At 60.8% G+C, this 27863-nt stretch overlaps 1 protein-coding gene across 1 annotated transcript; it reads left to right on the forward strand.

Moving 5' to 3' along the window:
* The first annotated feature begins 1253 nt into the window (after window positions 1–1253).
* MAST3 (microtubule associated serine/threonine kinase 3) lies at window positions 1254–27839 on the forward strand. Its single transcript, XM_068164842.1, is given in 29 exon segments — window positions 1254–1313; window positions 3850–3881; window positions 11860–11948; window positions 12179–12251; window positions 12426–12446; window positions 13593–13665; window positions 14179–14336; window positions 15501–15576; window positions 17813–18022; window positions 18102–18203; window positions 18710–18842; window positions 19340–19407; window positions 19773–19858; window positions 19988–20196; window positions 20528–20666; window positions 20879–21011; window positions 21122–21287; window positions 21674–21775; window positions 22574–22696; window positions 22967–23076; window positions 23177–23322; window positions 23511–23743; window positions 23867–24067; window positions 24154–24380; window positions 24492–24614; window positions 24742–24878; window positions 25053–25234; window positions 25327–25582; window positions 25584–27839. Coding segments are annotated over 29 exon segments (4407 nt in total). The 5' UTR covers window positions 1254–1274; the 3' UTR covers window positions 26344–27839.
* The last annotated feature ends 24 nt before the right edge of the window (window positions 27840–27863 follow it).

Genomic DNA, 27863 nt, shown 5'->3' on the forward strand with positions numbered 1-27863 from the left:
GGCTGTGTCATGTCATGCAGTCCTGGGCTGTACTGGGCAGTGCTGGGCTGTACTGGGCAGTCCTGGGCTGTACTGGGCAGTGCTGGGCTGTACTGAGCAGTGCTGGGCAGTGCTGGGCAGTACAGAGCAGTCCTGGGCAGTCCTGGGCTGTACTGGGCAGTGCTGGGCAGTGCTGGGCAGTACAGAGCAGTCCTGGGCAGTCCTGGGCTGTACTGGGCAGTGCTGGGCAGTCCTGGGCAGTGCTGGGCTGTACTGGGCAGTGCTGGGCAGTGCTGGGCAGTGCTGGGCTGTACTGGGCAGTGCTGGGCAGTCCTGGGCAGTGCTGGGCTGTACTGGGCAGTGCTGGGCAGTCCTGGGCTGTACTGGGCAGTGCTGGGCTGTACTGAGCAGTGCTGGGCAGTGCTGGGCAGTACAGAGCAGTTCTGGGCAGTCCTGGGCTGTACTGGGCAGTGCTGGGCAGTCCTGGGCAGTGCTGGGCTGTACTGGGCAGTGCTGGGCAGTGCTGGGCAGTGCTGGGCTGTACTGGGCAGTGCTGGGCAGTCCTGGGCAGTGCTGGGCTGTACTGGGCAGTGCTGGGCAGTCCTGGGCTGTACTGGGCAGTGCTGGGCAGTCCTGGGCAGTGCTGGGCTGTACTGGGCAGTGCTGGGCAGTGCTGGGCAGTACCATCCAGGTGACTGATCTGGGCTGGACCACACTGAGCCAGGGGTGCTGTTCCCACCCTATGCCCTGCTGTGCCAGCCCCAGGCCATGCCATGCTGGGCTATATTGAGCCAAGCAGACTGGGCCATCCCTTTTCTGTGCTAGCCTGGTCTGTTCCAGCCCTGTGCCATGCTGTGCCATAGGGGACTGTCATGTTGGGCTGTACTGAGCCAGGCAGACTGTGCCAGCTCTGTGACAGCCCCTTGCTGTGCCGTGCCAGCCCCTGATAAACTGAGCTATACCAAGCCAGGAAAACTCCACCAGCCCTGTGCCAGCCTCATGCTGTGCCATGCTAGGCACATGCTGGGCTATGCTGAACCAGCTAGACTGCGCCAGCCTGGTGCCAGCCCCTTGCCACGCTCTGCCATGCCAGCCCCTGCTGCGCTAGGCAGTACCAAGCAAGGAAAACTGTGCCAGCCCCTTGCCGTGCCGTGCCAGCCCCGAACTGCTGTCGATGCACGTCCCGTGGTGACGCGGCGGGGCCGCTGGGCGGCGCGCCGGGAGCGGCGGGAGGCGGCGGGGCGGGAGCACCGGGAGCACCGGGAGCGGCGGGAGGCGGCGGCGGGCGCGGCGGGATGGACGAGTCCAGCATCCTGCGGCGGCGGGGCCTCCAGGTAAGCACGGAGAACCGGGTACGGAGAGAGGGGTACGAGCGACAGCGCGGGCAGCCCAGCCCCGGTGAGCCCGGGGGGGAGGTGGTGCTGTGGCGGTGCTGCGGGGGCAGGGGGCTGTGGGCGAGGGGTGGGTGCTGAGGGCGAGGGGTGGGTGTCCTGGTGGCGGGGGCGCAAGAGGTGGGTGCTGTGGGTGAGAGGGGGGTGCAGGAGGTGGGTGCTGTGGGTAGGCAGGAGGTGGGTGCTGCTTGTAGGAGTTGTGTGCTCGGGGTGCTGTGTGCCAGAGGTGAGGGTGAAGTGTGGGATGGGTGGGACCGGAGCCAGGCACCCAGTGCCAAGAGCAGGGTAGGGTGCAAGGGGTGCTCCACGACAGCACCGTGGTGCCCCCTGCCCAGGCCATGACAAATCACTGTGCCAGCACCGCTTTGCCCCCCGAATAGCCACCCCCTCTCCCCCATCACTTTCATTCCTGCTCCTGCCAAGGAGCCCCCACCCTCCCCGTGTGTCCTGCAACCCACTGCCCACAGGAGCCTCAGCACCCGTGGGGTGACAGCCACAGCCCCCTACCCTGGCTCCCATTTCCCGTGTGACCTCCCCCTCCCTGTGCCTGCTGGCAGAAGGCAGCGGCGCTAACCGGGGCGGGCCGGAGCTGTCGGGGCGGTTGGAGGATGGCACCAGGCTGCCTTCATCTGAGCTGGCAGCTCCGCGGGGCAGCTGTGCTCCGTCACACGCTCAGTCCAGGAGGCAGCCCTGGGTGGGAGCTGCTTCCCCGTGGGTTCCGGGTGGATGGAGCCATGGCCGTGGGATTTGGGGCTCTTGGCCGTGGGTGTCGCTGCTGGCAGTCCCTGGGGAGAGTGGAGCCATGGGGCCCTGGCTGTGCCCACGGCTGTGCCCACATCCCTGTGCCAGGAGGGATAAGGGACTCCCAGCAGGGAGAAAATCCCAAAGTGCTGAGCAGCGATCTCCATCCTTAATGCCATCCCCAATCCCATTCTCAAAGCCACCCCTGATGCCATCCCCAATAGCATTCCTGATCATATCCCAGCTCCCATCAGGACCTGCTGACAGGAGATGTCCTGTGCTGGATGGGCACGTGGGGCACCCCATGGGTCCTGGTCCAGTGATGCTGTCCCATGCATGTCCCTGTGGATGTAACACAGCTGGAGAGCCCCTGGCAGCGATGGGTGCTGGGTGCCACAGGGCTGCTCTGTACCCTTGCACCCGTGGATGGGGGGGGGGGGGGGGGGGGGGGGCTGTGCCATGGGGTGAGGATGAGCACAAGGCCAAGGCTCTGTCCCAGCTGCATGTGGCTGACCAGAAAACCCTCAGTGCCACTCTTCCCTGCCTATGTCTCTGCTCAGGGGCTGGTGGCACAGCCCTGGTTGCAGGTGGGGATCTGATCTGGGTGACAGCAGAGCTGGGTGAGGGTGCTGGGGGTCTCCTGCTGCATGCAGGGACCCTGCAGCCCCTTCCCCATAAAAGGCCTGGGGTCACCCAGTGCTGCTGGGTGCACAGGGACACCCACCCCTGGCGCCCACTGCCAGCACCCACGCCACCCCAGGGCAGACACAGAACCGTGGGCCCTGGGGCTGCCCAAGTCCCTGCGTGCCCAGGCATGATGTCACCGGTTGCCATGGCAACGCTGCTGCATCACTGCGTGGCAGCACGCCCCAGCGCCGGGATTTCCGCAGGGGCTGCGTGGCGTGGGCAGTGAGATGGGGCATGGGCACCCTGGGGTGGGGGGTGGGGTAAAATGGGTGCTGCTGTGTGCATCCAGATGGGTGGCAGCAGCCTCTGCCTGCAGGGACCTCCCTGCCTGTGCCAAGAATGTGTCTAAGCCGCTTAGGGGTATGGGCATGGCGGGCACCGGCAGTGAGCACCAGATCAGGGGGATGATGTGGCATTAGCCACCATGTGTGCCAGCATCCTGCAGTGTGCCATGGCACACGCCAGCCCTTTCACACCATGCCCCTCGCAGTGGCTGCTGAGATTTGTGCCACTCTCTGTGGCACGTCTGGTAGCACAGGGTGGGCACTGGGGTTGTGACAGATCCAGTGGGTGCCTGCCATACTGGGAGGTTTGTGTGGGCCAGGGTTCCTGCCCACACAGGTGCCCTTTGCCCTGCTGCACCACCTGGAGCAAACAGCTCTTGGATCAAATATTCCCAACAGTGCAGCACTGCCAGCTGCTGCCCGCAGCCAGGCCTGGGGGGACCGGGTGCAGCCACCACCATGCCACGCTCCAGCCAGGCACCTGGGTACTGCTCCCACTCCACCACCCTTGTGCCCACACTCCTGGGCCTGGCCACGATGCCACCAGCCCTGGGGACTGTGGAAGATGTCTCCTTGTGCTGAAGCCAGGCAGGGGATTTGTCACCCTTAGAGCTGGGGCGTGCCAGGCAAAACTGATCCTGCAGTGCCAGCCATGTGCTGGGGGACATGGTGGTGGCTGGCAGGAGATCGTGGGGGGTCCCATGAGTGGGCACCTCTCGATGCCTGGCACCAGTCTCTGACCCTGCTTCTCACTTTTCTCATTGCAGAAGGAGCTGAGCCTGCCGCGGCGAGGACGAGCGTGAGTCCTGCGCTGGGGCACCCGGGGCTGGGGTGGCACTGGGAGGGACATGCCCGGGGACGTGGCACTGGCATTGCAGGGGGCAGCGAGGATAGGTGTCACGTGGTGCCAGGGCTTGTGGTGCCAGTGGTGGCATCACTGTGGTCTCTGATCCTGGAGGAGCCTGACTGTGTGTGCTGGGGGTATTGGGGTGCACTGGGGTGTGCTGAGGTGCTCTAAGTGGTACTGGCAGGAGGCTGTTGCAGAGCTCCCCTGGGGGCCGTGTGCTGTTGGGGTGCAGTGGCGCTGTTGGAAAAGTAGCTCGGGGGGGTCAGTGGGCTGGGGCTGTGGTGAGTCCTGGGGCTTGTGCTGGGGCATGGAGGAGCTGTGCTGGGAGCGACCTCGTGGCAATGCTGGGGCTGTACCGGAGCCATCCTGGGACTGCACTGGATGTGGATTAGCGGCGCGCTGGAGGAGCACGGGATCTGTACTGGGGCTGCGACAGGGATGCACTGGAGCCGTACTGGGGCTGTGTTAGGGATGTGCTGGCGTCATACTGGGGCTGTGCTGGAGCTGTGCTGGAGCTGCGGTGTCTCAGCAGCGGCATCACCCCAGCACATCCCGGGCGCGTTACGGATCTGGTCTACCGCTGAACCGAGCTGCGTTGGGTCGGGTGCACCGGCAGTAGCCGTGCCGTACCGTGCCGTGCCGAGCAGAGCCGCAGGGGCGGGCCCGGGGCCGGCGGGCCAGGCGGGGAGCCCCGGGGCCGCCGCTGCCGCCCGCGGGAGCCGCCCAGAGCAGGGGCAGCCGGGGCGGCGGCGGCGACGCGGGGAGTGGAGCGGGGCGGCGGCAGCGGCGGGATGAAATCGCGGCGGGACAGGCTGAAGATCCCCTCGCTGACCTTGGAGTGAGTCGGAACGGGGATGGGGAACGCTGCTACAGGCCCCGGGGGTGGGCGATGGGGCACGGGGGCATCCCCGTCCCGCTGCACTCCCATCCCAGTCCATCCCCATCCCAGTCCATGCCCACACCCCGGGGGCACAGGTCCCCAGCCCTCTTTCCCTCATCCACAGCGCAGACCCTCGCCTGGGTGACCTCCTTGCCCCGGCAGACCCAGACTCAGTCTTAGACTCTGCACCGTCCCTGCTGTCCCCCACGTTCATGCTTCGGCTCTGCCCCACTCCCATCTCCCTGCCCTGTCTCTGCCCCACAGCTCTGATCTCCTGTCCCCACTCACCTTTTGGCCCCTGGCCCCCTCTGGATGCCCCCCAGCCCAGCCTGAGGGGTCTGTGCCACTGGGGTGCCCACCGGCCCACTGGTGACACCACCCTGGCACATCTCTCTTTGCAGCTTGTCCCCAAGCAGCCAGAGCCCAACGCTGCTGAGCCCCTGCAGCCCCTGCAGCCCCTTACTAACCCTGCACCCCTGGAGGTAAGACACCCCCAAAGCCCTCAGGCACCACAGCCACCAGCTTTGTGGAAGAAGGGGGCGGAGATAGAGATGGAGGCAGTGAGATAGACCCCCCCCCAACCAAGGATGTCCGGGGACCCCAAAAGTAGAGCTGCCTTCTGCAGGATACATGGGGTGGCATGGCCAGGGGCTTGCCCCAGCCCTGCACACCCCAAACGTGGCCTGGCTGTGCCAGTGGGCTGGCAGCTGGTTCGTACTGGGAATGCCCCCACAGGCGCTGGTGTGCAGGCTCCAAGCATCCTTGTTTTGGGGGGGGGGGGGCGCCTCGAAATCGAGCCAGGGCAGGGCCCTGTGGTGGGAGCAGAGTGGCAATGGCAGTGGTGCCTTCGTCTCTCCCAGGAAACCTCCACTGTCACCTTTTCTGCTCTGCTGTGGGGCAAGGGGCTGCTCTAAGGGTGGGTGCCCCCCCAAATGCCACAGAAGTGGGTGGCTGGGCCCCATTGTGTGCTGGCTGCTCTCTGCCCTGGGGACAAGGTTCAGTGTGGGTGTGCTGGCACCTGGCAGTCACACCTGGGCTCTGTGCCCCATGGCACCTGCCTGGCACTCATGGGTGATGCCATCTGTCTGCTGGGATTGGCACTGGGTGAGAAGGAACTGGCAGGAGCTCTGCTGCTGCTCAGCAACAGGCAGAGCCATTTGTTGCAGGCAGGGACAGGCAGGAGGCAGGATTCTGCCTGCACACAGGGGTCCCTGCCCCCCTCTGCCAGCCCTCTCTGGCCTCCTGTTGCCCACAGTGACTGTCGCACCTGGGGGTCACTTAGCCAAGGCCTCGAGGTTTGTGTTTTGGGGATGACTACGGCGAGGATGGGGATGGAGATGAAGAGTGTGGCAACACCTCTTGATGTTTCCGTGTGCTGCTCTCTCCTGGTTGCTGGGCAGATGAGGGAAAGCGCAGCGCTGCCAGGCTCGGTGCTGCCAGGCTCACTGCTGCCCTTTCACCATGCCCAAACTACCTGTGTCAGGATTTCAGGCCGTGGCACCAGCTGGCTGCCACCTGGCAAGCGTGGCTGTGGCCCCAGCATGCTGCCACGTGGGGGTTTGGCACCAGCAGGGATGAGGATTGGTGCAACTGCTCTTTGTTTGGGATCTGCCTGGTGAAATCCAGTGTGGGAGGGAGGCTGTGGGACATTTGCTGGGGCACTGCCAGGCAGATGCCCTCCAAGCACAGTGTCCTGTAAACAGGGTGCTGCTAGAGGGGTCCTCCCCCTGAAGGACCCTCAGGCTTTGGGGCTGCCCCTGCTGACTTGGAGGGGGGATTTGTGCTCCATGAACGTAGCAGCAGCAGATGTTGCATCTCCATGGTAACGCTGACCCCATTTTGGGGTGCTGCCCCATCTCTGTGGTAACCCCAAGCCTCCATTTTGGGGTGATGCCCATCCTTATGGCAACCCTGACCCCTTTTGGGGGGCTGCCCTGTTCCCGCAGTAGCCCCAGGCCCCCGTTTCGGAGTGCTGCTTCTTTTCTGCGGCAACCTCATCCCCCCGTTCCTTTTGGGGGTGCTCCCCCTGTCTCCATGGAAACCCCGGGCCCCTTTCGGGCGCTGCCTGTCTCCATGGCAACCCCGGCGCCGCCGGGCGGGAAGGGGCGGGCGGCGGCAGCGGGAGGCGGCGGCGGGAGCCTGGCCCCAGCCCCGGTCCCAGCCCCAGCCCCGGCGCGGCCTCGGTAGCGTCTCTCAGGCCGTGCCGGTGGATGCGGCCGGGCCCCAGCTGGGTCCGAACCGCCCGGGGATGTCGGACCCGAGCTACTGGGGAGCCCTGCCCGGTTACCGGAGCCAGCGAGCCGCCGGCGCCCTGCTCCAGCGCTCCAAGAGGTACCGTGGGCGGGCTGGGGAGCGACCGCGCACCGGGGCGCGGGGCTTGGGGGGGCTGTGCACAGGGGTGTGTAGATGGGGGGCAGTGCGCTGGGGTGAGTGGAGTGGGGGGGCTGTGCGCCGGGGCGCGGGGGTTGGAAGGGGTGGTCCCTGTACTGGGGACGTGCACGCTAAGCTGTGTGATCCGGGGGGGGCTGTGTGTGGCGTGAGGGGAGGTGTGTGCCAAAGATGTTTCTTTTTGGGGGTGCTGTGCCCTGAGGATTCATCCTCAGAGCCCTGAGTGCGCCAAGGTGGGGTGGGGTGTGCTGGTTGGCAGTCCAGTGCTATGGAGGGGGGCACAGAGTTTAGGGTGCTGGGGCATTAGAGAATGCACATGTTGGGGTGCTATGCACCAGCCTCGGGGAGAGCTGTGCCTCGGGGCTCTTTGCAGCAGGGTGTGTGTTGCAGGGGGAGGTCCTGCGTGCATGAGGAGGGGAAACATCCCTCTGAGTCTCTCTGCGAGGTGGGCACTGCACTGATGAACATTTCCCATGTGGTGACACATCCTGAGCCAGAGTGAGGGTCCCCAGGGTGCCTGGGGAGGTGGGAAGAGGCCAGTCCCTTGCAGCCAGCCACAGGCAAGGCTACAGGGGGCAAAGCAGAGGGCAAAGGTGTCTCCCATCCTTGGGGAGCAGAGCTGGAGCAGTGTTGGGGGGCTGCTGCATAATGGAGTGCTGGGGGGGGCTCCAGATTTGAGCCATGCAGGAAGGTGTCTCCAGAGAGGGTGACAGGCAGTGCTGCCAGCCCTGGGCAAGGTGCTGTGAGTGCCCTCTGAGCACCCCTCCCAGGTGTGAGTGCTGGCACCTCCGTCCAAAGATGGAGCAGCAGATCTGGGCTGCTGTAGCTGGCCCTGGCACGAACCCTTCACCACAGAAGGTGTTGCCAGTGCGGAGGCAGAGGGAAGAGATTCCCATTGTGAAGCCCTGGGGATGTGGCCGTGGGCTGGCACCAAGCGACGCAGTTGCTTGGCAGATGAATCATCCGGCACCGATCCTGCCCCTGCCAGGCTCCTGCTTCACCTGGGCTGTGGGAACCACGGGGATGGGGCCCCCGAGAGAGTGAGGAAAGGCACTGGATGGGGTTTTCCAACCTGGGCAAGGGGCCTGGGAGAGATGTGTAATGCAGAGATGATCTGGGCAGGCATCTGTGCCCATGATGAGTTTGTAATTCCCATGAGGGGCAGAGGATTTGCTCCTCTCTCGCTGGTGTTCCTAGAACCCACGGTGAGAGCTGCCCTGGCCTATTTACAGTGGGCAGGAAGCATATGATGTTATTTAGTGGGATTAAGAGGTTTGAGGGATCCTAATTTCCCCTGGGGGGGATGCTGAGATGGCTGGCACCGGGCAGGACGTCTGCTGCTCGGGTGGCACAGAGCTGTCCTCTGTGGATGCTGCCTGGGGCTGTTCACTCCTCGCACGCCGCAGCAGAGCCTGCCAGCAGCTGGCACAGGTACCATTCCCTACTTGCTGATAGGGACCTGCAGCAAAGGGAGGTGCAGGGGTGCATCTCAGGGTGTGGGGGGATAGGCTTTAGGTTGTTTTCTTGCAGAGCAAAGAAATAAATAAGTCCATTTCTAAGCTGCTGCCCTGCAGTTCCCTGCAGGGATTTGGGATTTTGCTCTTGGGAGGTGCCCAGCGTCCTGCTCAGTGCTCCAGGGAGGGCTAATCAGAGCATCCACAGTGCCAGGCCTGGGGCTGGGCTGGGGTGAGGGGCTGGAGCGGCTCTGCAGAGCCATGCTGAGTGCCTAGTGGGGTTGTGAAGATGTGGAGGGGTTGTGCATGGTGTGTGCCCGGCAGTGTGTTGCATTTCACCATCCAGACTCTGGTCCCCAGCTTCCCCCATCCCAGTCTCCATCCCCCGAGTTCAGTCTGTCACAAGTCATGGAGGAGAAATGTCATGGAGAAACTTTGGTGTTAAACACAAAGGAAAACAAATTTTCCAGCCTGTGGTGATCCATGGCACTTCTTCACGCCTCCATACTGTGTCATGAGCCTGTTTTGGGGGGAAGTGAAGGAAAAACGTTGTGAAGAAGGAAGCCAGGAGTGCTGGCTCACGCTGGGAATCACACAGCCAGGAGCAGAGTCCCCTCCTTGCTCTCTGAGCCTGCCCCTGCCCTGGCAGCCACCTTGCTCCTACCACCCTGCACCCACTGTGCCCCAAACCAACTTCTTTGCACCTCATGCCCACCTCTGCTGGCATCTGGCAGATGCTGCTGTACCACCCTGGGGTGTTCTAGGGCTCAAATCCTGCAGCCCCTGCCTGTGCACTCCATGGTGTTGGTCCTGCCTGTGGGTGGGTGGTTTGGTGTGACCCTTGGTGTTGGTGCTGGCTCCTTGCCACCCAGCACCACTTGCCCAGATCCCAGTGAAGCCATTTGCAAGCTGGAGACATCAGTGTTGTGCTGTGTGGCTGCATCTTGCCCTTCCCACAGCTCTCAGGGGGAGGCAGCCTGTGGGAAGTTGATGAGTTTTGCTCCATCTCCTTCCTGTGGGCATCCTGACCGTGCTGTGCCAAGGCTGTGTGCTGGTGCCAGTTCCTCCTTGCAGACAGGCTCAGGGTGGATGACACATTCTCTTGCTCCCAGCTTTGGAGTCACAGCAGCTGTCACACACTTTCCACATCCTTTGAAATCAGTGCTGGACAGTGAGGCTGCAGCAGCCCCAGCCTGAGCAGCGCCGGAGACGCTGACGGCGATTTTCCACTCCATGTTTGGTACCAAACGTGCAGTTGGTGATGGAGGCAGAGAGGGCAGCAGCCCTCGCTCCTGCCTGCAGGCTCTGGCAGCTCAGCTCTACCCCAAAGGCTCCTTTCTAGCCTGAGGTTTGTGTGCTGGGAAGGATGGGAACCAGCTGCAGCTGAGGCAGTGGGAGAAGGGAGGTTGAACAGCGCAAGATGGTTGTGGTGCTGAGGGTGGAGCGCACAGAAACAGGAAGCTTTGGCCTCCTTCTGTGTCACCCTTACTGGAACTGCCTCCTCAGAGGGTTTGTTCACTTCCAAACCCAGCAAGCCCCCGGGGTACCCCCTGACCCCATGCACAAGGCACAGGCACCCCAGGCCCCACGGCAGCTGTGAATTGCAGAATCCTGGAGCAGCTCCAGAGCTGTGTGCTCGCTGCAGCCCTGCTGCTGCTGCTGCTGCTGCTGCTGCTGCTGCTGCTGCTGCTGCTGCTGCTGCTGCTGCTGCTGCTGCTGCCGCTGCCACCGCGGCCTCGGCTTCCCCTCCTGCCTGCCGTGGCAACAGCCTGCGGCTTGCTCCTGACCAGGGGGTGGGTGCTGGGCTCCGTCTGCAGCTGTGGGTGCTTAAAATCAAACGAAGGGGCCAAGCGGGGCTGGGAAGGGCTGACTGGTTGTGGGGGAAGGTTTCTGCATCCCCCTGGCATTGCAACTCAGCTCTGGTGCTGTGTGTGGGGCAGTGACCACTCCTGCAGAGCCTGGGTCCATCCTTGCTGTTTTTAGGGCTGATTCTGGCTGTGATGTGATGTCCAACGATGCCCTTTGATTCCTGGCATCCATGAGTTCCTGTTCCCAGCCTGATGAAGTTCAGTGCTGCCTTTGCAGCCTGAGGAAGGGCAGATGGAGGAAGGGGAAGGCTGTCCTCAGGCTTGACCTTCTGCTCAGTGCTGTGGATATCTGCAGTTCCCCCTTGGCAGGCTGACAGCAGTTAATGAGCCTGCTGGGTCCCACGGGGGGTTGAAATGGGCTGCAAACAGGAGTGGGCTGCAGCAGCACTGCAGGCAGGAAGGCTTTTGAGGCTGGACCGTGGCAGCCTTGGGCTTGGGAATGGAGAAGGGATGGAAGGGAACTCTATGATCTCCAGAGGTCCCTTCCAAGCCCTACCATTCTGTGGTGACATGGAGATGGTGGTGTGGAGATAGAGATATGGAGACTTGGCACTTGCAGGCATGGCCTCTGGGGTGTTCCAGAGGAGCTCTGGGATGCTGGAGTGTGGCACTGGGATGGGAGTTGTGGAGTGTTTGGCATTGCAGGGTGCTGGTGCCATCAGTGCAGACCTACACACGGTGCTGCTTTTACTGGCTGCTGGGGCATCCCTCCTGGCTCTGCCTCCTGCTGCCTGCAGGGGCACGACCAAGCCAGGTCTCTGCCAGAGCATTGCACTGGTGCCAGGCATGGCTGGGCAGAGCAGAGGGGATGGAGATGCTGTAGGCTTGGTGACAGAAGGGTTTCTCCACGGGGCTCAGGGACAGCTGGGCAGTGGCATGTAGTGACATGGGGCCGGGGGACCAGCTGTCCTCCCTGCTGTGGCACAGGGGCTGCCCAGCGCAGGAGGCTTAGAGGAACTGGGGACATTTCCACACCATGGAGCAGGTTGTGGCCTGGAGCTGCTTGGCATTTCCATCACTTCCTCCTTTTACTTCCCTTTTCCTATTCCTGCCCTGGGCCCACTGCCTGCCTCTGTCCCTCCAGCCAACCAAAACCAGAAGTGGGACCTGGACCAGAGGGTTCCTCGTTAAAAATAAGCCTGAGGTTGGGCCCTTGCTGGAAACGTTGAACCAGGGCTGGATCCTGCCCCTGACAGGAGATCCATAATCATTGGATCCATAATCATGCCGTGTGCCCTGGCACAGGGCATCACACAGGAGCAGCCCTCTCTGTGCCCCAGCCTGCCCAGCCCTGCCCATCCTTTGCTTCCCCAAATTGATAACTTCTTTCTCTTCCCCAGTTGCCGAAGCAGCAATAGGAAGAGCTTAGTGGTGGGCACCCCCTCTCCGACCCTCTCGCGGCCTCTCTCCCCGCTCTCCGTGCCAACAGGTAAGGAGTGTGCCAGGGCACAGGCTGAGCATCTCCCAAAATTCCCTGAAGGTTTGGAAGGTAACCCCTCTGCTCCTGCAGCGCTGTGCCAGCAGCAGGGGCTGCTCTTTCCCAGGAGGGAGTAGCTTGGGAAGTGATTTTGTCTCCTTTCCTCTGAAGGAGCTGCCCCTGGCACCCTGGGCACCATGCTGGGAAGGGTATCAGGGTGACTCTTCCCCCTTACCCCACAGCAGGGAGCAGCCCCTTGGACAGTCCACGCAACTTCTCTGCCAGCACCTCCCTCAACTTCCCCTTTGCTCGCAGGTGAGCTCCAACCCCGCCAGCCCATTTCCAGCCCCCAGTGTTTGCAAGTCACCACCTGGGACAATTCTGTTAGACTCCAGTGGTTTGGTTTAATCTTTTGTGCTTTTTTTTCCTCCCTGATTTGGGGTCTGGTGTTGTTTGCTCTGCTCCCATTGGTGCCTCCCACCCCTCCAGCCATGCTCCTCGGACTGACAGGTGAGTACCAGCGATGGGCTGGGGCTTGCATCCCAGGGAGATGCCTACTCTGCATGGGGGCTTGTTCTTTTGTGTGCCACCTGGGCACTGCTGGCTCGTCTTCAGCTGCTTGTCACTCAGCACCCCCAGGTCCCCTACTGCCAGACACCTTTTCAGCCACTCTGCCCCAAGCCTGCAGTGTTCATGGGGTTGCATTTTGCCCTAGGAGCAGGCTCCTGGCAGCTCCAGGAGCAGAAACAGCCTCATTGCCATCACCAGCCCCAGCCCCCAGCTCAGCCCTGCTCTGAGCGCTCCCAGCAGATGCTTGGCAGATGTCTGGGGATGGATGCTGGGCTGGGCTGCTGCAGAGGCAGATCTTGCTGCATCCCCTCCCCAGCCCATGCCAGAATCCTGTTTAACTAATTAATTAATTACCCACACGGGGGTGGGTGGCTGATTTGAACCCATCGATTGGCACATGGAAAAAGGCTGGAGGCTCCCAGGGGGTTCAGGCTGTAACAGCAAAAGCCAAGCTGTGGAGCCGGGGGGTGCAAGCCTGCCAGCAGCCAGGACACGGCGGTGCCGGTGGTGGATCCGGCACCCTGCCAGCTCCCATGTCCTTGACCCTCACGGGAAACGGCAGCAGGAGGTGAAGGGCCTTGTCCTGATGTGAACATTGCCACATCCATTAGGAAGCCTCTCCAGAAGGAAGCATTCTCCGGCGGCCGAGCGGTTGCCTTCCTGTTTATTGCAGGGCTCTGCTCCGCGGCGCCTGTCGTCTCGGATGGGGCTTTAGGCATCCCCAGTTCCCGTCAAACAAAGGCTCAGCAGGCTGCATTTGGCTCCAATTAAAACTCAGATTTTCATAGTTTGGGTTTTTTTCCATCTGAAACAGATTCACCACCCAACCAAGCCCCAGCACTGTTCTTTCACAGAGACCTGGCCCACTGTTCCCATGGATGCCTGCAGGTTGGGGATGCAGAACAGCCTCCCCTACCCTGCAGACCTCTCTTCCTTCAGCTGATTTCAGCCCAGTCTGAAAAGAGGTTGCAGGGTTCCCTATTCAGAGCAAACCTACACCCTTCCCTGACAGCTGGTGCTGAAGTTGCTGATTTGCATTGGGCTGCTGGTTTGTTGCCTCTGTGACCAGGAGCTTTGTGCCCACAGGGCTGATGGCAGAAGGTGGTCACTGGCTTCGTTACCCTCCTCTGGCTATGGGACCAACACCCCCAGCTCCACGGTATGGGTAACGTTTGATTTCTCGTGGCAGCAGGAGGGAAAACCCCAAAACCCTTGGTTTTGATTTAATGTCTCCCTAGCCCTGTGGCAGTGGGTCCTGGGCAGCAGCTTCTCTGTTCCCTGAGGACCATGAGGTTCAGTTGTGTCCTGCTTCCCAAGAGTGATGATGGCTTCCAGCATCCCTGGGTGTTACAGTGCCCCTGGGCACACACCCCAGTCTTGTAGGGCAATGGCCAGGCAGGAGCCACTTGGGATGCTGAAAGCAGCAGGGATGGGACTCGTTGGGGCTGGATTTAGTGGGAGAACTGGAGGGGTCTGGGGTGGGACCAGGCAGGACAGACGGCCCCTGCCTGGCCTCACCATCCATATGCTATGTTGTTTGGCACAGAGCCTGCTGCCCATCCACATTCCCAGCCCCCAAAGAATATTTTCCTTGCGGGGCTGTGGGCTTCCACCCCACTGCCTGGAAGCAAGGATCCATCTCCTGAAGCCCCCACATCTGTCTTTCTTCCAGTCATCTTCGTCCTCCCAGGAGCGCCTGCACCAGCTGCCGTACCAGCCCACCCCCGACGAGCTGCACTTCCTTTCTAAGCACTTCCGCAGCTCGGAGAGCGTCACGGACGAGGAGGGTCGGCACTCGCCCTGCCTGCGCCCGCGCTCCCGCAGCCTCAGGTACAGCCCCGCTGCCAGGGGTGCCCATGATGCTGCCAGCATGGTGCACCCAGTGCTGCCACGTCCAGTACATCCTCTGCGCCCTCCAGAGCTGCCCCTGGGATGTGCTGGTCCTGCTAGGCTCACCCCAAAGGTGTAAGGCTTTTTCTCTTGTAGGGAAGAGAAGGAGCTATGGCTTGAGGCTGTAGAAGCCTCATCCCTGGAACCATGGGGCTGTGAGCTTCTCCTTCCTGGGAGGGTGCTGGAGGCCTGGAGCAGGCTGCCCAGAGAGGTTGTGGAGTCTCCTCCTCTGCAGAGCTTCCAACCCTCCCTGGCCATTGTGCTCCTGGGCAAGCTGCTGTGGGTGCCCTGCTAGAGCAGGGGATTGGACTGGGTGAGCTCCAGAGTTCCCTTCCCACCCCTCTATGCTGGGGCTCTGTGTAAATCCTCTTTTCCCACTGAAAAAGCCCCTGACCCCCTTTCCAAGGAGGCAGAGCTGTAGCCTGCATTTTGCTAGCTGAAGTTTCATTAAAATCAGATTAATTATCTGCAGGGGTTTGTAGGTGGGGAGGTTTTCACCAAGGAGATGCCAACTCTGCAGTGGGCAAGCAAAGGCTGCGCTGGGGCTGACCACAAGCAGCTTGGGTCTGGTTTTAATCACCATTATTTAATTATTTAGTGGTTAATGAGTTACTGCTTCTGAGACTTGCTTTGTGTAACAGAATCACCAGGCAGGGGCCTGGGAGAGACAGTGCTGGATGAGGGTAAGAGAGGAGCCTTGTTCAGGGACGGTCCTGGTGGTGGTTTTTTGCTGATGAGCTGCAATGGGGAGAGCTGTGGGATGCAGAGGAAGGAGTGGATGAGCTCTCTCTGCAAAGCCAAGCTGACTGATCCACCACCCTCTGGACTTCCAAAGGGCTTGCATTTGGAGGCCTGGGTCTGCAGGAGGTTAGTCTTCCCTGGATTATGTCCCAGGACCTCAAGTTCCTTGGGGGCTTCCCTTGTGGGAGAGATGCTCCTGGAAGTGCTGGCCCAGGGCTGAGGGCTCTGCTCAAATGAGCATTAACTGTTTGGGATCCAGAGTTAGGAGGAGGGGACAAATGTTCTCCAGAGGCAGCAGAGACATCCCAGCCATGGATGTCGGTGGCTTGGAGCCCATAAGGCAGCTGGTTCCTCCCTCTGCAGCCCCGGCCGGACGAGTGGAACGTTTGACAATGAGGTGGTGATGATGAACCACGTCTACAAGGAGAGGTTCCCCAAGGTAACTGCTGGCACTGGGTGGGGTGAGCATCCTGATTGTACCTTCTCCAGAACAGCCTCTTCTCTGTGCTGGAACACAGAATGCATGAGTAGATACCAGGGGGTGTTGAGGACACTGGAGGTGTGATCAGCTGGAACTGAAGCTGGCCACCTCAGTCAAAGATAATAAAAAGCATTTTTATAAATATATTAACAATAAGAAGAAGGGCAGGAAGAACCTGAACTCCCTAGTGGACCTGGAGGGGAACACAGTTACTGAGGATGAGGATAAAGCTGAGGTCCTGAACACCTTCTTTACCTCAATGTTTAACAGCAAGGCAGGAGTTCAGGACGAGTGGTCTCCGGAGCTGGGCGTTGGGGTCGGGGAGCAGAGTAATACCCTGGAAATCCATGAGGAGTTAGTTCGGGACCTGCTGAGCCACTTGGATATCCACAAGTCCATGGGACCAGATGGGATCCATCCTAGGGTGCTGAGAGAGCTGGCGGATGTGCTGGCTAGGCCACTCTCCATCATTTTCCTCCAGTCCTGGCTCACTGGTGAGGTCCCAGATGACTGGAAACTGGCCAACGTGGTCCCCATCCACAAGAAGGGTCGGATGGAGGAACCTGGAAACTACAGGCCAGTCAGCCTGACCTCAGTGCCAGGGAAAGTGATGGAGCAGATTATCCTGGCAGCAATAACTGCGCACCTGAAGGATGGCCAAGGGCTCAGGTCCAGCCAACATGGATTCAGGAAGGGCAGATCCTGCCTCTCCAACCTGATCTCTTTCTATGATCAGGTGACCCGCCTGGTGGATGTGGGGAGGCCTGTGGATGTGGTCTACCTAGACTTCAGCAAGGCCTTTGACACCGTCCCCCACAGCAAACTGCTGACTAAGCTGTCAGCCCCTGGCTTGGACCACTACACTCTGTGCTGGGTTAGGAACTGGCTGGAGGCTGAGCCCAGAGAGTGGTGGTGAATGGTGCCACAGCCAGCTGGAGGCCAGTCACCAGTGGTGTCCCCCAGGGATCAGTGCTGGGCCCTGTCCTCTTCAACATATTCGTTGATGATCTGGATGAAGGGGTAGAGTCAGTCATCAGCAAGTTTGCAGATGACACAAAGTTAGGGGCAGATGTTAGTCAATTAGAGGGTAGAAAGGCTCTGCAGAGGGACCTCGACCGACTGGAAAGATGGGCAGAGTCCAATGGGATGGCTTTCAACAAGTCCAAGTGCCGAGTGCTGCACTTTGGCTATGGCAATCCCATGCAGAGCTATAGGCTGGGGTCGGAGTGGCTGGAGAGCTCCCAGACAGAGAGGGACCTGGGGGTGCTGATCGACAGCCACCTGAATATGAGCCAGCAGTGTGCTCAGGTGGCCAGGAGGGCCAATAGCATCCTGGCCTGCATTAGGAATAGTGTGGCCAGCAGGAGCAGGGAGGTCATAGTGCCCCTGTACTCTGCTCTGGTTAGGCCGCACCTTGAGTACTGTGTCCAGTTCTGGGCTCCTCAGTTTAAGAAGGACATTGAGACACTTGAGCGTGTCCAGAGAAGGGCAACAAGGCTGGTGAGAGGCCTTGAACACAAGCCCTATGAGGAGAGGCTGAGGGAGCTGGGATTGTTTAGCCTGGAGAAGAGGAGGCTCAGGGGTGACCTTATTGCCCTCTACAACTACCTGAAGGGTGGTTGTAGCCAGGAGGGAGTTGGCCTCTTCTCCCAGGCAACCAGCACCAGAACAAGGGGACACAGTCTCAAGCTGCGCCAGGGGAGGTTCAGACTCGAGGTGAGGAGGAAGTTCTTCACCGAGCGAGTCATTCGGCATTGGAATGGGTTACCCAGGGAGGTGGTTGAGTCATCGACCCTGGAGGCGTTCAAGGGGAGATTGGACGTGGCACTTGGTGCCATGGTCTAGTCATGGGGTCTGCGGTGTCAGGTTGGACTCGATGATCCTCGAGGTCCTTTCCAACCTGGGTGATACTGTGATACTGTGATACTGTGATGAACTGTGGAGGCAGAGCTCTGTGGGTCTGCATCAGCACACATGCAGGCAGATGGCTCTGGAGACTTAGGTGGAGCTTTTCCAGCCTACTGGATTGCGGGGCCAGGATGTGCATGTGGATATTGGAGCTGTGGGAGCTGGTAGCATGAGGTCCTGGCTGGCCAAACCTAATTCAGAAAGCGGCAGCATGAGATCTGGGCTGGCCAAACCCAGCATGTTGGGGCACATGTTCCTGGGCACCACCATCCACTCTGCCTCGCAGGCTACAGCCCAAATGGAAGAGCGTCTGCAGGACACCATCACAAACTTCTCTCCAAGCAGCACCCTGCCCCTTGCAGATGGGGTGCTGGGCTTCATCCACCACCAGATCATCGAGCTGGCTCGTGACTGCCTGGCCAAGTCCCAGGGAGCTCTCATCACCTCTCGCTACTTCATGGAGCTGCAGGAGAAACTCGAGAAGATGCTTCGAGATGTGAGTATGGGGCAGGCCCCTGCCTGGAGCTGCCTCAGGGAGCCCCTGATGGACACCTGGCTTCTGTCACCCCTGGCAGGCTCAGGAGCGTTCTGAGAGCGAGGAGGTGAAGTTCATTGATCAGCTGGTGCGGAAGCTGCTGATCATCATCTCCCGTCCTGCTCGCCTGCTGGAGTGCCTGGTAAGACACAGCAGCTCCTGGGGTCTCTGTCTTCTGTGCTCTGCGCCTGCCCAGAGGAGAGGCAAAGCCTTGACCATGAAAGACACAGCAGCTTCTGGCCACCTTGCCTGGTCACTGCTGCTCCTTGCCCTGCCCAGGCTGCAGCAAGGACCTAAACTCTTCCTAGCATCCAAACCATTTCTCAGGAGCTGCTGGACCTTCCCAGTGACCTTAGCAAGCTTTCTCCTCCACTCTCCGCTGTTGGGATGGATTTCTAAAGCACTTGGCTCTGTGCTGTGGTCCCTGAAGCTGGAAGAAGGAGCTCACAGGGCTTTGTGTTTGTTTTCTCCACCCCTTAGATGGGGAGGGATGAGGAACAAGGGTGGAAACAGCAGCAGAGCTTTTGGCTTTCTCCTGGACACCTGCAGAACCTGTCCCCAACTACCACTATCACCTGCAAGGCTTAGAGGAAAGGTTGAACATTGCAAACTCTTCCTCCTCAGCTGCTTTTGGTTTTCCCCATCCAGGAGTTTGACCCAGAGGAGTTTTACCATCTCCTGGAAGCTGCAGAAGGCCACGCCAAGGTTGGCCAGGGGATAAAGACTGACATTCCTCGGTACATCATCAGCCAGCTGGGGCTCGTCAAGGACCCACTAGAGGGTAGGGAACCACTTGGGTTGGTGGCCCTGAGGTCTGCAGTGGGATGTGGGCTTCCAGTTTGGCCACATAAATGAGCACTGGGAGGTGGTGGGGGACCAGCAGGGCTGAGCTGGTGCCATGGAGTGGGTTCCAGCAGGACCAGGATAGTGTCCAAGTCTCCTGGCTAGCCCCACGTCCCTCATTATTGCTCCCAACATGTTCAGCAAAGCAGATTAAGCTCAAGAACGTTTAATCCATAGGAAGCCATGGGGCTGGGGGGGCTCCATAATCCCCCAGGAACACAGGAATGACTATGGAAAAAAGAGAATTATATAAATGGTCACCCTGCTGCTGAACCTCTGAGCCCTGTGACCTCAATTTCTCCATGCAACAGCTCGAGCCCAGCCCCTGGCTAAATCCCCACAGGATCTCCCAGCCTGGAGGGCAAGTGGCTGCTGGGGGTGGTTCTGGTGGGGCCTGAGGATGAAGCAGGTAAAACCCATCCCTGTCTTCTGCAGAAATGGTCCAGCTGGATCACTTTGACAGTGGGAACACCATCACGCCAGAGAACGATGATGCCTGCGAGGTGAGCATGGTCCCACCTGCTGCCCGCAGCTCCGTCCTGCCTCACCCCCACCCAGGCTCTTGGCAGCTTCCCTGCTCTCTTAGGCTGGCAGAGGGTGACTGGGGCTGTCCCCAGGGGTGACTCCTTCAAGTGTAAAGTCTCAGTCCCTCAGCTGGCTTCTTGAGTGGACAGAGCTCAGAGTGGGTTCTTGATATGCAGAGCATCTTGGCCTTGTGGTTTGGGGGTTGGGGCTGGAGAGGGCTCAGGGAGGGTTGTCCTCTGGCAGGAGCACTCGGAGGTGATGCCTGACAGTGCTTGGTGAATTCCTGCCCACACTCAGAGAACCAGAGTGTGAGAAAGACCAAAAGCCTTCTGTGTTTTCTCAGAGCCAGCCTTTGGCCACAGCTCCTCGGAGGAAGCCCTGTGAAGGGGACTTTGAGACCATCAAGCTTATCAGCAATGGGGCTTATGGGTGAGCTGGGGACTTCTTAGCACTTGTCTCCATCTGAAAACATCTCCACAGTTGTCCCTGTCTGGGCCTTGCAGTGCTGCAGGGCTGGCCCTGGCGGAGGGACAGGTTTGAGGTCCAGCTGTCCCCTAGGGCTGTGTACCTGGTGAGGCACCGGGAGACACGGCAGCGCTTCGCCCTGAAGAAAATCAACAAGCAGAACCTCATCCTGAGGAACCAGATCCAGCAGGTGTTTGTGGAGAGGGACATCCTCACCTTTGCAGAGAACCCCTTCGTGGTCAGCATGTTCTGCTCCTTCGAGACGAAGCGACACCTCTGCATGGTGATGGAGTACGTGGAAGGTGAGGAGGGGCGCCGGGGCTGGATGGTGCGCTGAGGAGGGAGACAAGTGTCTGAGCATCAGGTACACCACCCTTGGGCATCTTCTGTCCTGCTTTGCTCCAGGGAGCAGAGGCAGAATGAGGATATGCTCTGGTGAGCCTGAGCCTCACCCTGATGCTGGTGGTGGCCACAGTCAGTTAGGAGAGGGTTTATGCCCCATGCCCAGGGGTCCACACTGCTCCGAGGAAGGTCTGGCTGGGAGCTTGCTTGGCAGGAGAGGCAGCGTGGCCCTGCCCACTGTCCTCCTGCCTTGTCTGAGCCCCTGTGCCAAGAGAATCTCTGTCCCCACAGGGGGGGACTGTGCCACATTGCTGAAGAACATGGGGCCACTTCCAGTGGACATGGCCAAGATGTACTTTGCTGAGACCGTGCTGGCGCTCGAGTACCTCCACAACTACGGCATCGTGCACAGGGACCTCAAACCTGACAAGTGAGGACGGGGGCCAGGTCTGAGCAGGGGTGGGCTTGGGTCTGGATGGGGAAGGGAAAGGAACTGCTCGAAGACAAGCCAGGATGAGGTCAGGGCGTTTGGTGCCCAAAGACCAGGTCCATTGCCAGTCCACCAGGAGCAGAGATCCTGGGGTCTGGCTGGGGTCTCCCCAGAAGCAAACAGCAGCATCCTGGGTGTCTGTCCTCTTGCAGCTTGCTCATCACCTCCATGGGACACATCAAGCTGACAGACTTTGGTCTGTCAAAGATTGGCCTGATGAACATGACCACAAACCTCTATGAGGGGCATATGGAGAAGGACACTCGGGAGTTCATGGACAAGCAGGTAGGAGGCCCTGCTTTGCTTGGCCAGTTTGCCATCAGCAGGGACCAGGGCAGCCTTGGGGCTTGTTGCAGAGGTCACTGCAGAGGTGTCAGCTGCTGCTTCCCACGCAGGTGTGTGGCACTCCAGAGTACATTGCCCCAGAAGTCATCCTGATCCAGGGCTATGGGAAGCCTGTGGACTGGTGGGCCATGGGCATCATCCTCTACGAGTTCCTGGTGGGCTGCGTCCCCTTCTTTGGAGACACCCCTGAGGAGCTCTTCGGGCAGGTGATCAGCGGTGAGTGCTGCTGGCAGCTTTGCTCCAGGGTCTGCCCTCCCCAGCAGCCATAGCTCATCCTTAACGTGCAGAGAACTTCCTCCCTTCCTGTCATGCTTGGCTGAGAGGCCAAGGGGCTCCTCAAGCTTGACTGCCAGCCTGGGAGGGCTTTCGGCTCCTCTTGCCCAGATGTGACTTCTGTGAGCTTGCATCATCACAGCCCCCACTGTGTGCAAACTCCCAGCCACCCCCTTCCCAGCCAGGCCCTTCCCAGCCCCCCCCCTTCCCAGCCAGGCCCTTCCCAGCCCCCCCCTTCCCAGCCCCCCCCCTTCCCAGCCGACCCCTTCCCAGCCGACCCCTTCCCAGCCCCCCCCTTCCCAGCCAGCTCCTCTCCTTTTCCCTTGCAGATGAGATTATGTGGCCGGAAGGGGACGAGGCTCTTCCCGCGGATGCCCAGGACCTGATCATGCGTCTGCTGCGGCAGTGCCCCCTCGAGCGCCTGGGTACCGGTACGTGGCAGTGCCCACGGGGCTGCCTGGCACCACAGCTCATGTCAAGGCGTTTGCTGAAACCGGAGTGTGTCCTGCTGCGCGAGGATGCTCAGAGGAGGTCCTCTGCTTGGAGTTCCTCCTGGGAAGGCAGCACAGGGCCCAGGTCCATCCTGGGTTAAGCCATTTGGGGCGATTGTGCCCTCGGCTCAGCTCTGCTTTGCTGAGCCCCCCCTGCAGTGCTGGTCCATCTCTGAGCCCTCAGCGCAGGCAGGGACCTGTTGCAGTGGGGCCAGAGGAGGCAACAGCAATGCTGGGAGGTCTGGAAGCCCTCTGCTGGGAGGCCAGGCTGGGGGAGTTGGGGATGTTCAGCCTGGAGAAGAGAAGGCTCCAGGGAGACCTTCTGGAGGCCTTTCACGACTTAAAGAAAGCTGAGGACAGACTTTTGAGCAGGGTCTGTCTGTTGTGACAGCATAGGGGGGGATGGTTTGAAACTGAGAGGGAAATTCAGACTGGAGAGAAGAAAGAAATTCTTACACTGAAGGTGGTGAGAGCCTGGCCCAGGTTGCCCAGAGAGAGATGCCCATCTGTGGCACCATTGCAGGTCAGGTTGTCTGGGGCTCTGAGCAACCTGCTGTGGTTAGAGTTGTCCCTGCTGGCTGCTGGGGGTTGGACTGGAGGAGCTTAAAGCTCCCTTCAACCCAAAGCAGCCTGGGATCAGTGATTCTGTGATGTGCTCTGTGTGGAGGACAGAGCCTGCTGTTGAGGATGGCAGCAGCAGCACCCTGAGCCCCTGACGCAGGTCTGTGTGCCCGGCAGGAGGTGCCCACGAGGTGAAGCACCACTCCTTCTTCCTGCACCTGGACTGGAACGGGCTGCTGCGTCAGAAGGCAGAGTTCATCCCCCAGCTGGAGTCAGAGGACGACACCAGCTACTTCGACAGTGAGGCCACCCTGCTCCCCGTCCCTCCCCAGCCCTTCTCCCGTTCTGGGGTGCCCTTGGTCCCTGCACAGCCACCAAACAGAGGCAGTCCTGTTTCCAGGCTGCTCAGCTTTACCCAAACCCTCACTTTCTCATCCCAAAACTCCCCAGAGATTTGGGAGAGGGCAACAGCTGCCCATGGGTGCTGATGGCACCAGAGCCCCGGGGCAGGCAGACCAGGGGCTGCCGGAGCTGAGTGACAGCCCTGCCTACTCTGTCCCTTGCCTGCAGCTCGCTCCGAGCGGTATCGCCACTTGGACTCGGAGGATGAGGAGACCAACGACGAGGAGTCCTCGGTGGAGATTGGGCAGTTCTCCTCCTGCTCCCATCGCTTCAGCAAGGTGCTGCAGCCCTGCTGTGACGGAGGGGCTAGGGTGGCCATGCCAAGCTTCTCTGTCCTGGCTGAATTCCCGAAGTTCTGCTCCATCTCCTCCTCCCCAGGTGTACAGCAGCTCTGAGTTCCTGGCAGTCAACTCCAACCTCAGCCTCTCCTCCTCCGACCGGAGCCACTGCGACGACAAAGAGGAGCGGTGGGACAGGCACTCAGGAGATGAGGACAGGAGCCGGCTGGCGGGTCCAGAGCCCCGGTGTGTGCTGAGAGCGGGGTGCCAGGCTGGGGGTGCACCGAGGGCTTGTGGGGACTCCAAGGGCTTGTGGTGGCACTGAGGGTTTGCCGAGACATCAGTAGAATGCATCCAGGGATGCTGCAGCAGCTCAGTGCCATCCTCTGAGCCCATCTGTGGTTGTCCTGAGCCCTTCTGCTCTCCCCGGGCAGGCTCCGCTCCTGGACATCCTGCAGCTCCACACCCTACAGCTCCCGGCACGAGCGAAGCCACAGCCCTGCCGCACTGCCCAGCACCTACAGCCTGGACACCATGCCCAAGTTTGCCTTCTCCTCAGAGGATGAGAGCCCTTGTGTGGCATCCTCCAAGCCAGAGAGACCCAAGTTTGTGCTGGGAGACCCTGAGGTGGGGACCAGCAGTGCGGTGAAGTCATCAGGGTTATCTGGTGCGTAGGCTATAGGTGCCAGGGCAGGGTGCTGTGGGTGCCAGGACAGGCTGCTCCCGGGCTGCATATGGCACAGGGTGGCTTCTTCATGTCCCCAAACTCTTCCTCCTCCCCTCTGCACAGCCGATCTCGCCAGCCTGAACCGCATCCGGCTGCGGAGCAACAGCACCGGCACCAAGAACTCCACTCCCCAGGGCCTGGAGCCAAGTGGGAGCCGGCGGCTGAGCTGCCAGAAGGATCTGCCCGACAGGCAGAGAGCTGCACTGGGCAGCCGCGTCCCCAAATCCGCCTCCGTCTCCGCCCTGTCCCTCATCATCACCTCAGGTCTGTTGTGTGCTGCAGGACTTATCCTGTCGGGGGGCAGCCTCCTGCAGCTTTCCCAGGCTGAGCTGGTTTTGTCCTGCTTGCAGATGACTTTGGTGGTGGTGCCCTGATGAGCCCCATCTCCCCCCACTCTCTCTCATCCAACCCCTCCTCCCGGGACTCATCCCCAAGCCGAGACTCCTCCCTGGCCATCGCCAGCCTGCGCCCCCCAATTATCATCCACAGCTCGGGCAAGAAGTTCGGCTTCACACTGCGAGCCATCCGCGTCTACATGGGTGACAGCGACGTCTACACCGTCCACCACATGGTCTGGGTGCGTGGCTGGGCTCCCTCTGCAGTGCTGGGCACCATGAGTGCCAGTGGGAAAACCCCGGGGGGAAGTTTAGTCCTTTATCCAAGCAAACCCTTGGGTTTCCCCTTGCAGAGCGTGGAAGAAGGGAGCCCAGCACAGGAGGCAGGGCTGAGAGCAGGAGATCTCATCACACATGTGAACGGTGAATCGGTGCTGGGCTTGGTGCACCGGGATGTGGTGGAGCTGCTGCTGAAGGTAGGTGGCCAGCAGAGCTCTGCTCACGCAGTGCTGGTGCATCCATCCAGCAGCTCCCTGGCATCGCCAGGTTCAGATCTGGTGCTTGGATCTGGCACACTGCAGCCATTCATTTTGCATCCCTCAGAGTGGGAATAAAGTGGCCCTGAGGACCACGGCCCTGGAGAACACCTCCATCAAAATTGGCCCTGCTCGGAAGAACAGCTCCAAGACGAGGATGGCACGGAGGAGCAAGAAGAGCAGGAAAAGGGACGGCCAGGATAGGTGGGTAGAACCCAAGGTGCCATACTGGGGCAGGGCTGTGCTTCAGCTTTGCCATCCTGGGAGGTCCAGCAGGGTCTGGTCCTGCCAGAGCCAGGTCAGCAGCCTCAGGGCTCGCCAGCTTTCAGGAGAAGCTGAGACTATTCCTTTCCCTGCCACCTTTGTGTCCCCCTCCAGGAGAAAATCCCTTTTCAAGAAGATCTCCAAGCAGTCCTCGGTGCTGCACACCAGCCGCAGCTTCTCCTCTGGTCTCCACCACTCACTGTCCTCCAGTGAGAGCCTCCCGGAGTCCCCCACACACAGCCTGTCCCCAGGTCCCCCCACGCCCTGCCGCAGCCCCGCTCCCGACCTGCCCCCAGGTACCCACGGGCAAGCAGGGGGGGATTGGCTCCAGGTGGGGGTGTCATGTGTCCCTCTGTCCCTCATCGTGATCTCTCTCTTCGTGTGGCAGATGCTGTGTCCCCACAGAGCACCTCACCCTCCTCCAGCACCCCAACGTCGCCCGCTGGCCACGTGCGCCCCAGCTCCCTGCATGGCCTGGCACCCAAGCTGGGTGGGCAACGCTACAAAGTGGGACGTCGTAAATCCACCAGCAGCATCCCCCCCTCCCCCCTTGCCTGCACCCCTTCCTCTGCCCAGCGCCCACCTTCTCCCCAGCGCTCCCCCTCCCCACTCCCCGGGTACCCCAAAGCCCCCCACACCTTCCAGGGCAAGACCCTGTCCCCCCCCCACCATCGTGCGGCAGAGCTCCCGGCCCCGCAGCGCTGACTGCCCCCGCTCGCCGCTGCTCAAGCGTGTCCAGTCGGCCGAGAAGATCGTCAGCATCCTGGCCGAGAAGAAAAGCGGCGCCAGCGGCCGCAAGCTGGGGCTGGAGATGCCTGGGATGGATGGGGAGGCCACCGGGGAGGGCGAGGCGCTGGTCTACCCGGGGGAGCACGGTTACCACCCCTCCAGCTGCCGGCTTGGGGAGAGGCACGACCGGGACCAGGAGGTGGTCGTCATGCGGCGCTTGAACCTCTCGGAGCGCCGAGACTCCTTCAAGAAGCAAGAAGCGGTTCAGGAAGTGAGTTTCGATGAGCCAGAGCCGGCGCAGGGCGGCGAGGACGGCAGCAAGAGCGAGGCCGGGCAGGGCTCAGCTCTCCAGAGTGGCTCCACAGAGCCCTGGCCAAAGCCCGGCCAGGTCCCACAGATTGCGGTGCAGGGCTCCGAGAGCGACGAGCAGGAGCCGGCAGTGGCCGAGTGGGAATGCCAGGGCTCCTACCCCGTCGGCAAGGCCGAGCAGGCGAGCGGCAGCATCTCTGCGGGCAAGCAGCGGGACCGTGGCTCCCGGCAGCACCGGGACTGTGGGGAAAGGGCAAGTAGCCACCAGCAACCACTGCGGGTGCCAGCAGCATGGGGCCAGGAGCTGGTGGGCGCTCAGCTCCCAGCACCCCGGGGCAGCACCTGGAGTGGAGCCGGGCACACCTGAGCCCCACGCCAGCCCCTGAGGCTGGTCCAGGCTCCCCGCGGCATCCCAGCACCTCCCCAAACCCCACCCCGCGTGGCATATCCGTGAGAGGAACATCCCCGGAGCCGTTCTGGACGTTGGGCTGGCTGCGCCCCGGCACTGCGCCTCCCCCGCAGGGTTTTTGTACTCCCCAGAAGATTCTCCTATTTTTCTAGAGACGCGGGAGCTGTTCCGGCGGCGGCGACTCCCCGGCAGGGCCCCAACCTTTGTGTACAGAGAGGACTCGATGCAAATATTCCTGAATTAATTTATTACTTTTTATAAGCTGAGCAGACGCTGCAGGAGCGGCGCAGGCTCCCGCCTGGCCTGGGAGGGGGCAGTCCCAGGCTTTTCCCTGCGTCTCCCCCATTCTCTAAGCTCTCAAAGACCCACTCACTTTTCCCTTCTTGTTAGCTCCAGTTTTAACTAAAACGACCCCAGAGCTCCCGAGGAACCTCTGTTGGGGGGGGAATTATATGAATAACATGGAAAAAACCTCAAACCCCCCACCCCCAAATGCTAGCTGCCCAAGCTGGGATGCACGGGGGAGATGTTGGCTGCATTCACCATCTGACTGCTGGTCGTGGGTCACTTTAGGAGGCCATGGTGGGTGCAGAGGGTTTCATTCTTCTATGGAGAGCCTCCTGGCTCCATTGGCCCTTCCAGGTGGGAAAAGCAAAGCCCCCCCTGCCCAGCAGGGACCTTAACAGGATTTTTAGGGATACTTTTGCTCTCAGCATTTTGTGTCCCCACCTGCCATGGTGTTTGGTGCACTGACACCCACAAAATGCCAACTTGGAGCTTTTCTTTAAAGCCTGACCCCAACCCACAGCCTCGGTTGGAATTTGGACACTTCAGCCCCCCTCTGCCTCCCCTCTGTTGTTTTTTACCAACGGCCTGCGGCTCGGCCTGGCTTCCCCCCTCATTTCTAACGTTTTCTATGACCTAAACGTTTCCATTTGCTGATGCATGTAACCAGCCTCCCCCCAGCGCCCTGCCAGTGCTGAGAAGACTGACCCCAATTTGCCAACCGCAGGGCACCACCGTGCTGCCACCGACGGGCATAGTTCCTACCCCTGAAAGCAGCCAGTTGGGTTTGTTTGGCTGTGTTGGGTTATTCTGTGCGTGTGTGGTTTGGGCCAGGCTCCGTGCCCTGCTTCTGCCGTTAGCCCAGTGCTGTTTCACCCCAAGCCCCAGCAGCCAGAGCTGCTCCACATTTCCTTTGTTTCCTCCTCTGTTGTCTGTGTTACGGTCTCGGGAAGGCAGCAGGGTTTGGGGGAACACACTGGGCACCCCCTGCCCACCAGTGCTGTGGGAAGGGGGTTTGGCTGTGTACCAGCGGCGTGGATATGGTGGGAAAAAGGGTTTTGGAGCGAGAAATGTCAAAGCTGAGGGGCCTGCATCTTCCTGCCCAGTGCACGGCCCCCTTCCCACCCTCAGGAAGTTTTATGTTGTATTAAATTTGTTCGTTGCCATGAGCCGCATCGTGGTGTCTGCAGCTG

Source organism: Melanerpes formicivorus, unplaced genomic scaffold, assembly GCF_026170545.1.
Source record: "Melanerpes formicivorus ecotype bairdi unplaced genomic scaffold, bMelFor1.0.p_v2 SCAF_83, whole genome shotgun sequence".
Taxonomy (NCBI): Eukaryota; Metazoa; Chordata; class Aves; order Piciformes; family Picidae; genus Melanerpes; species Melanerpes formicivorus.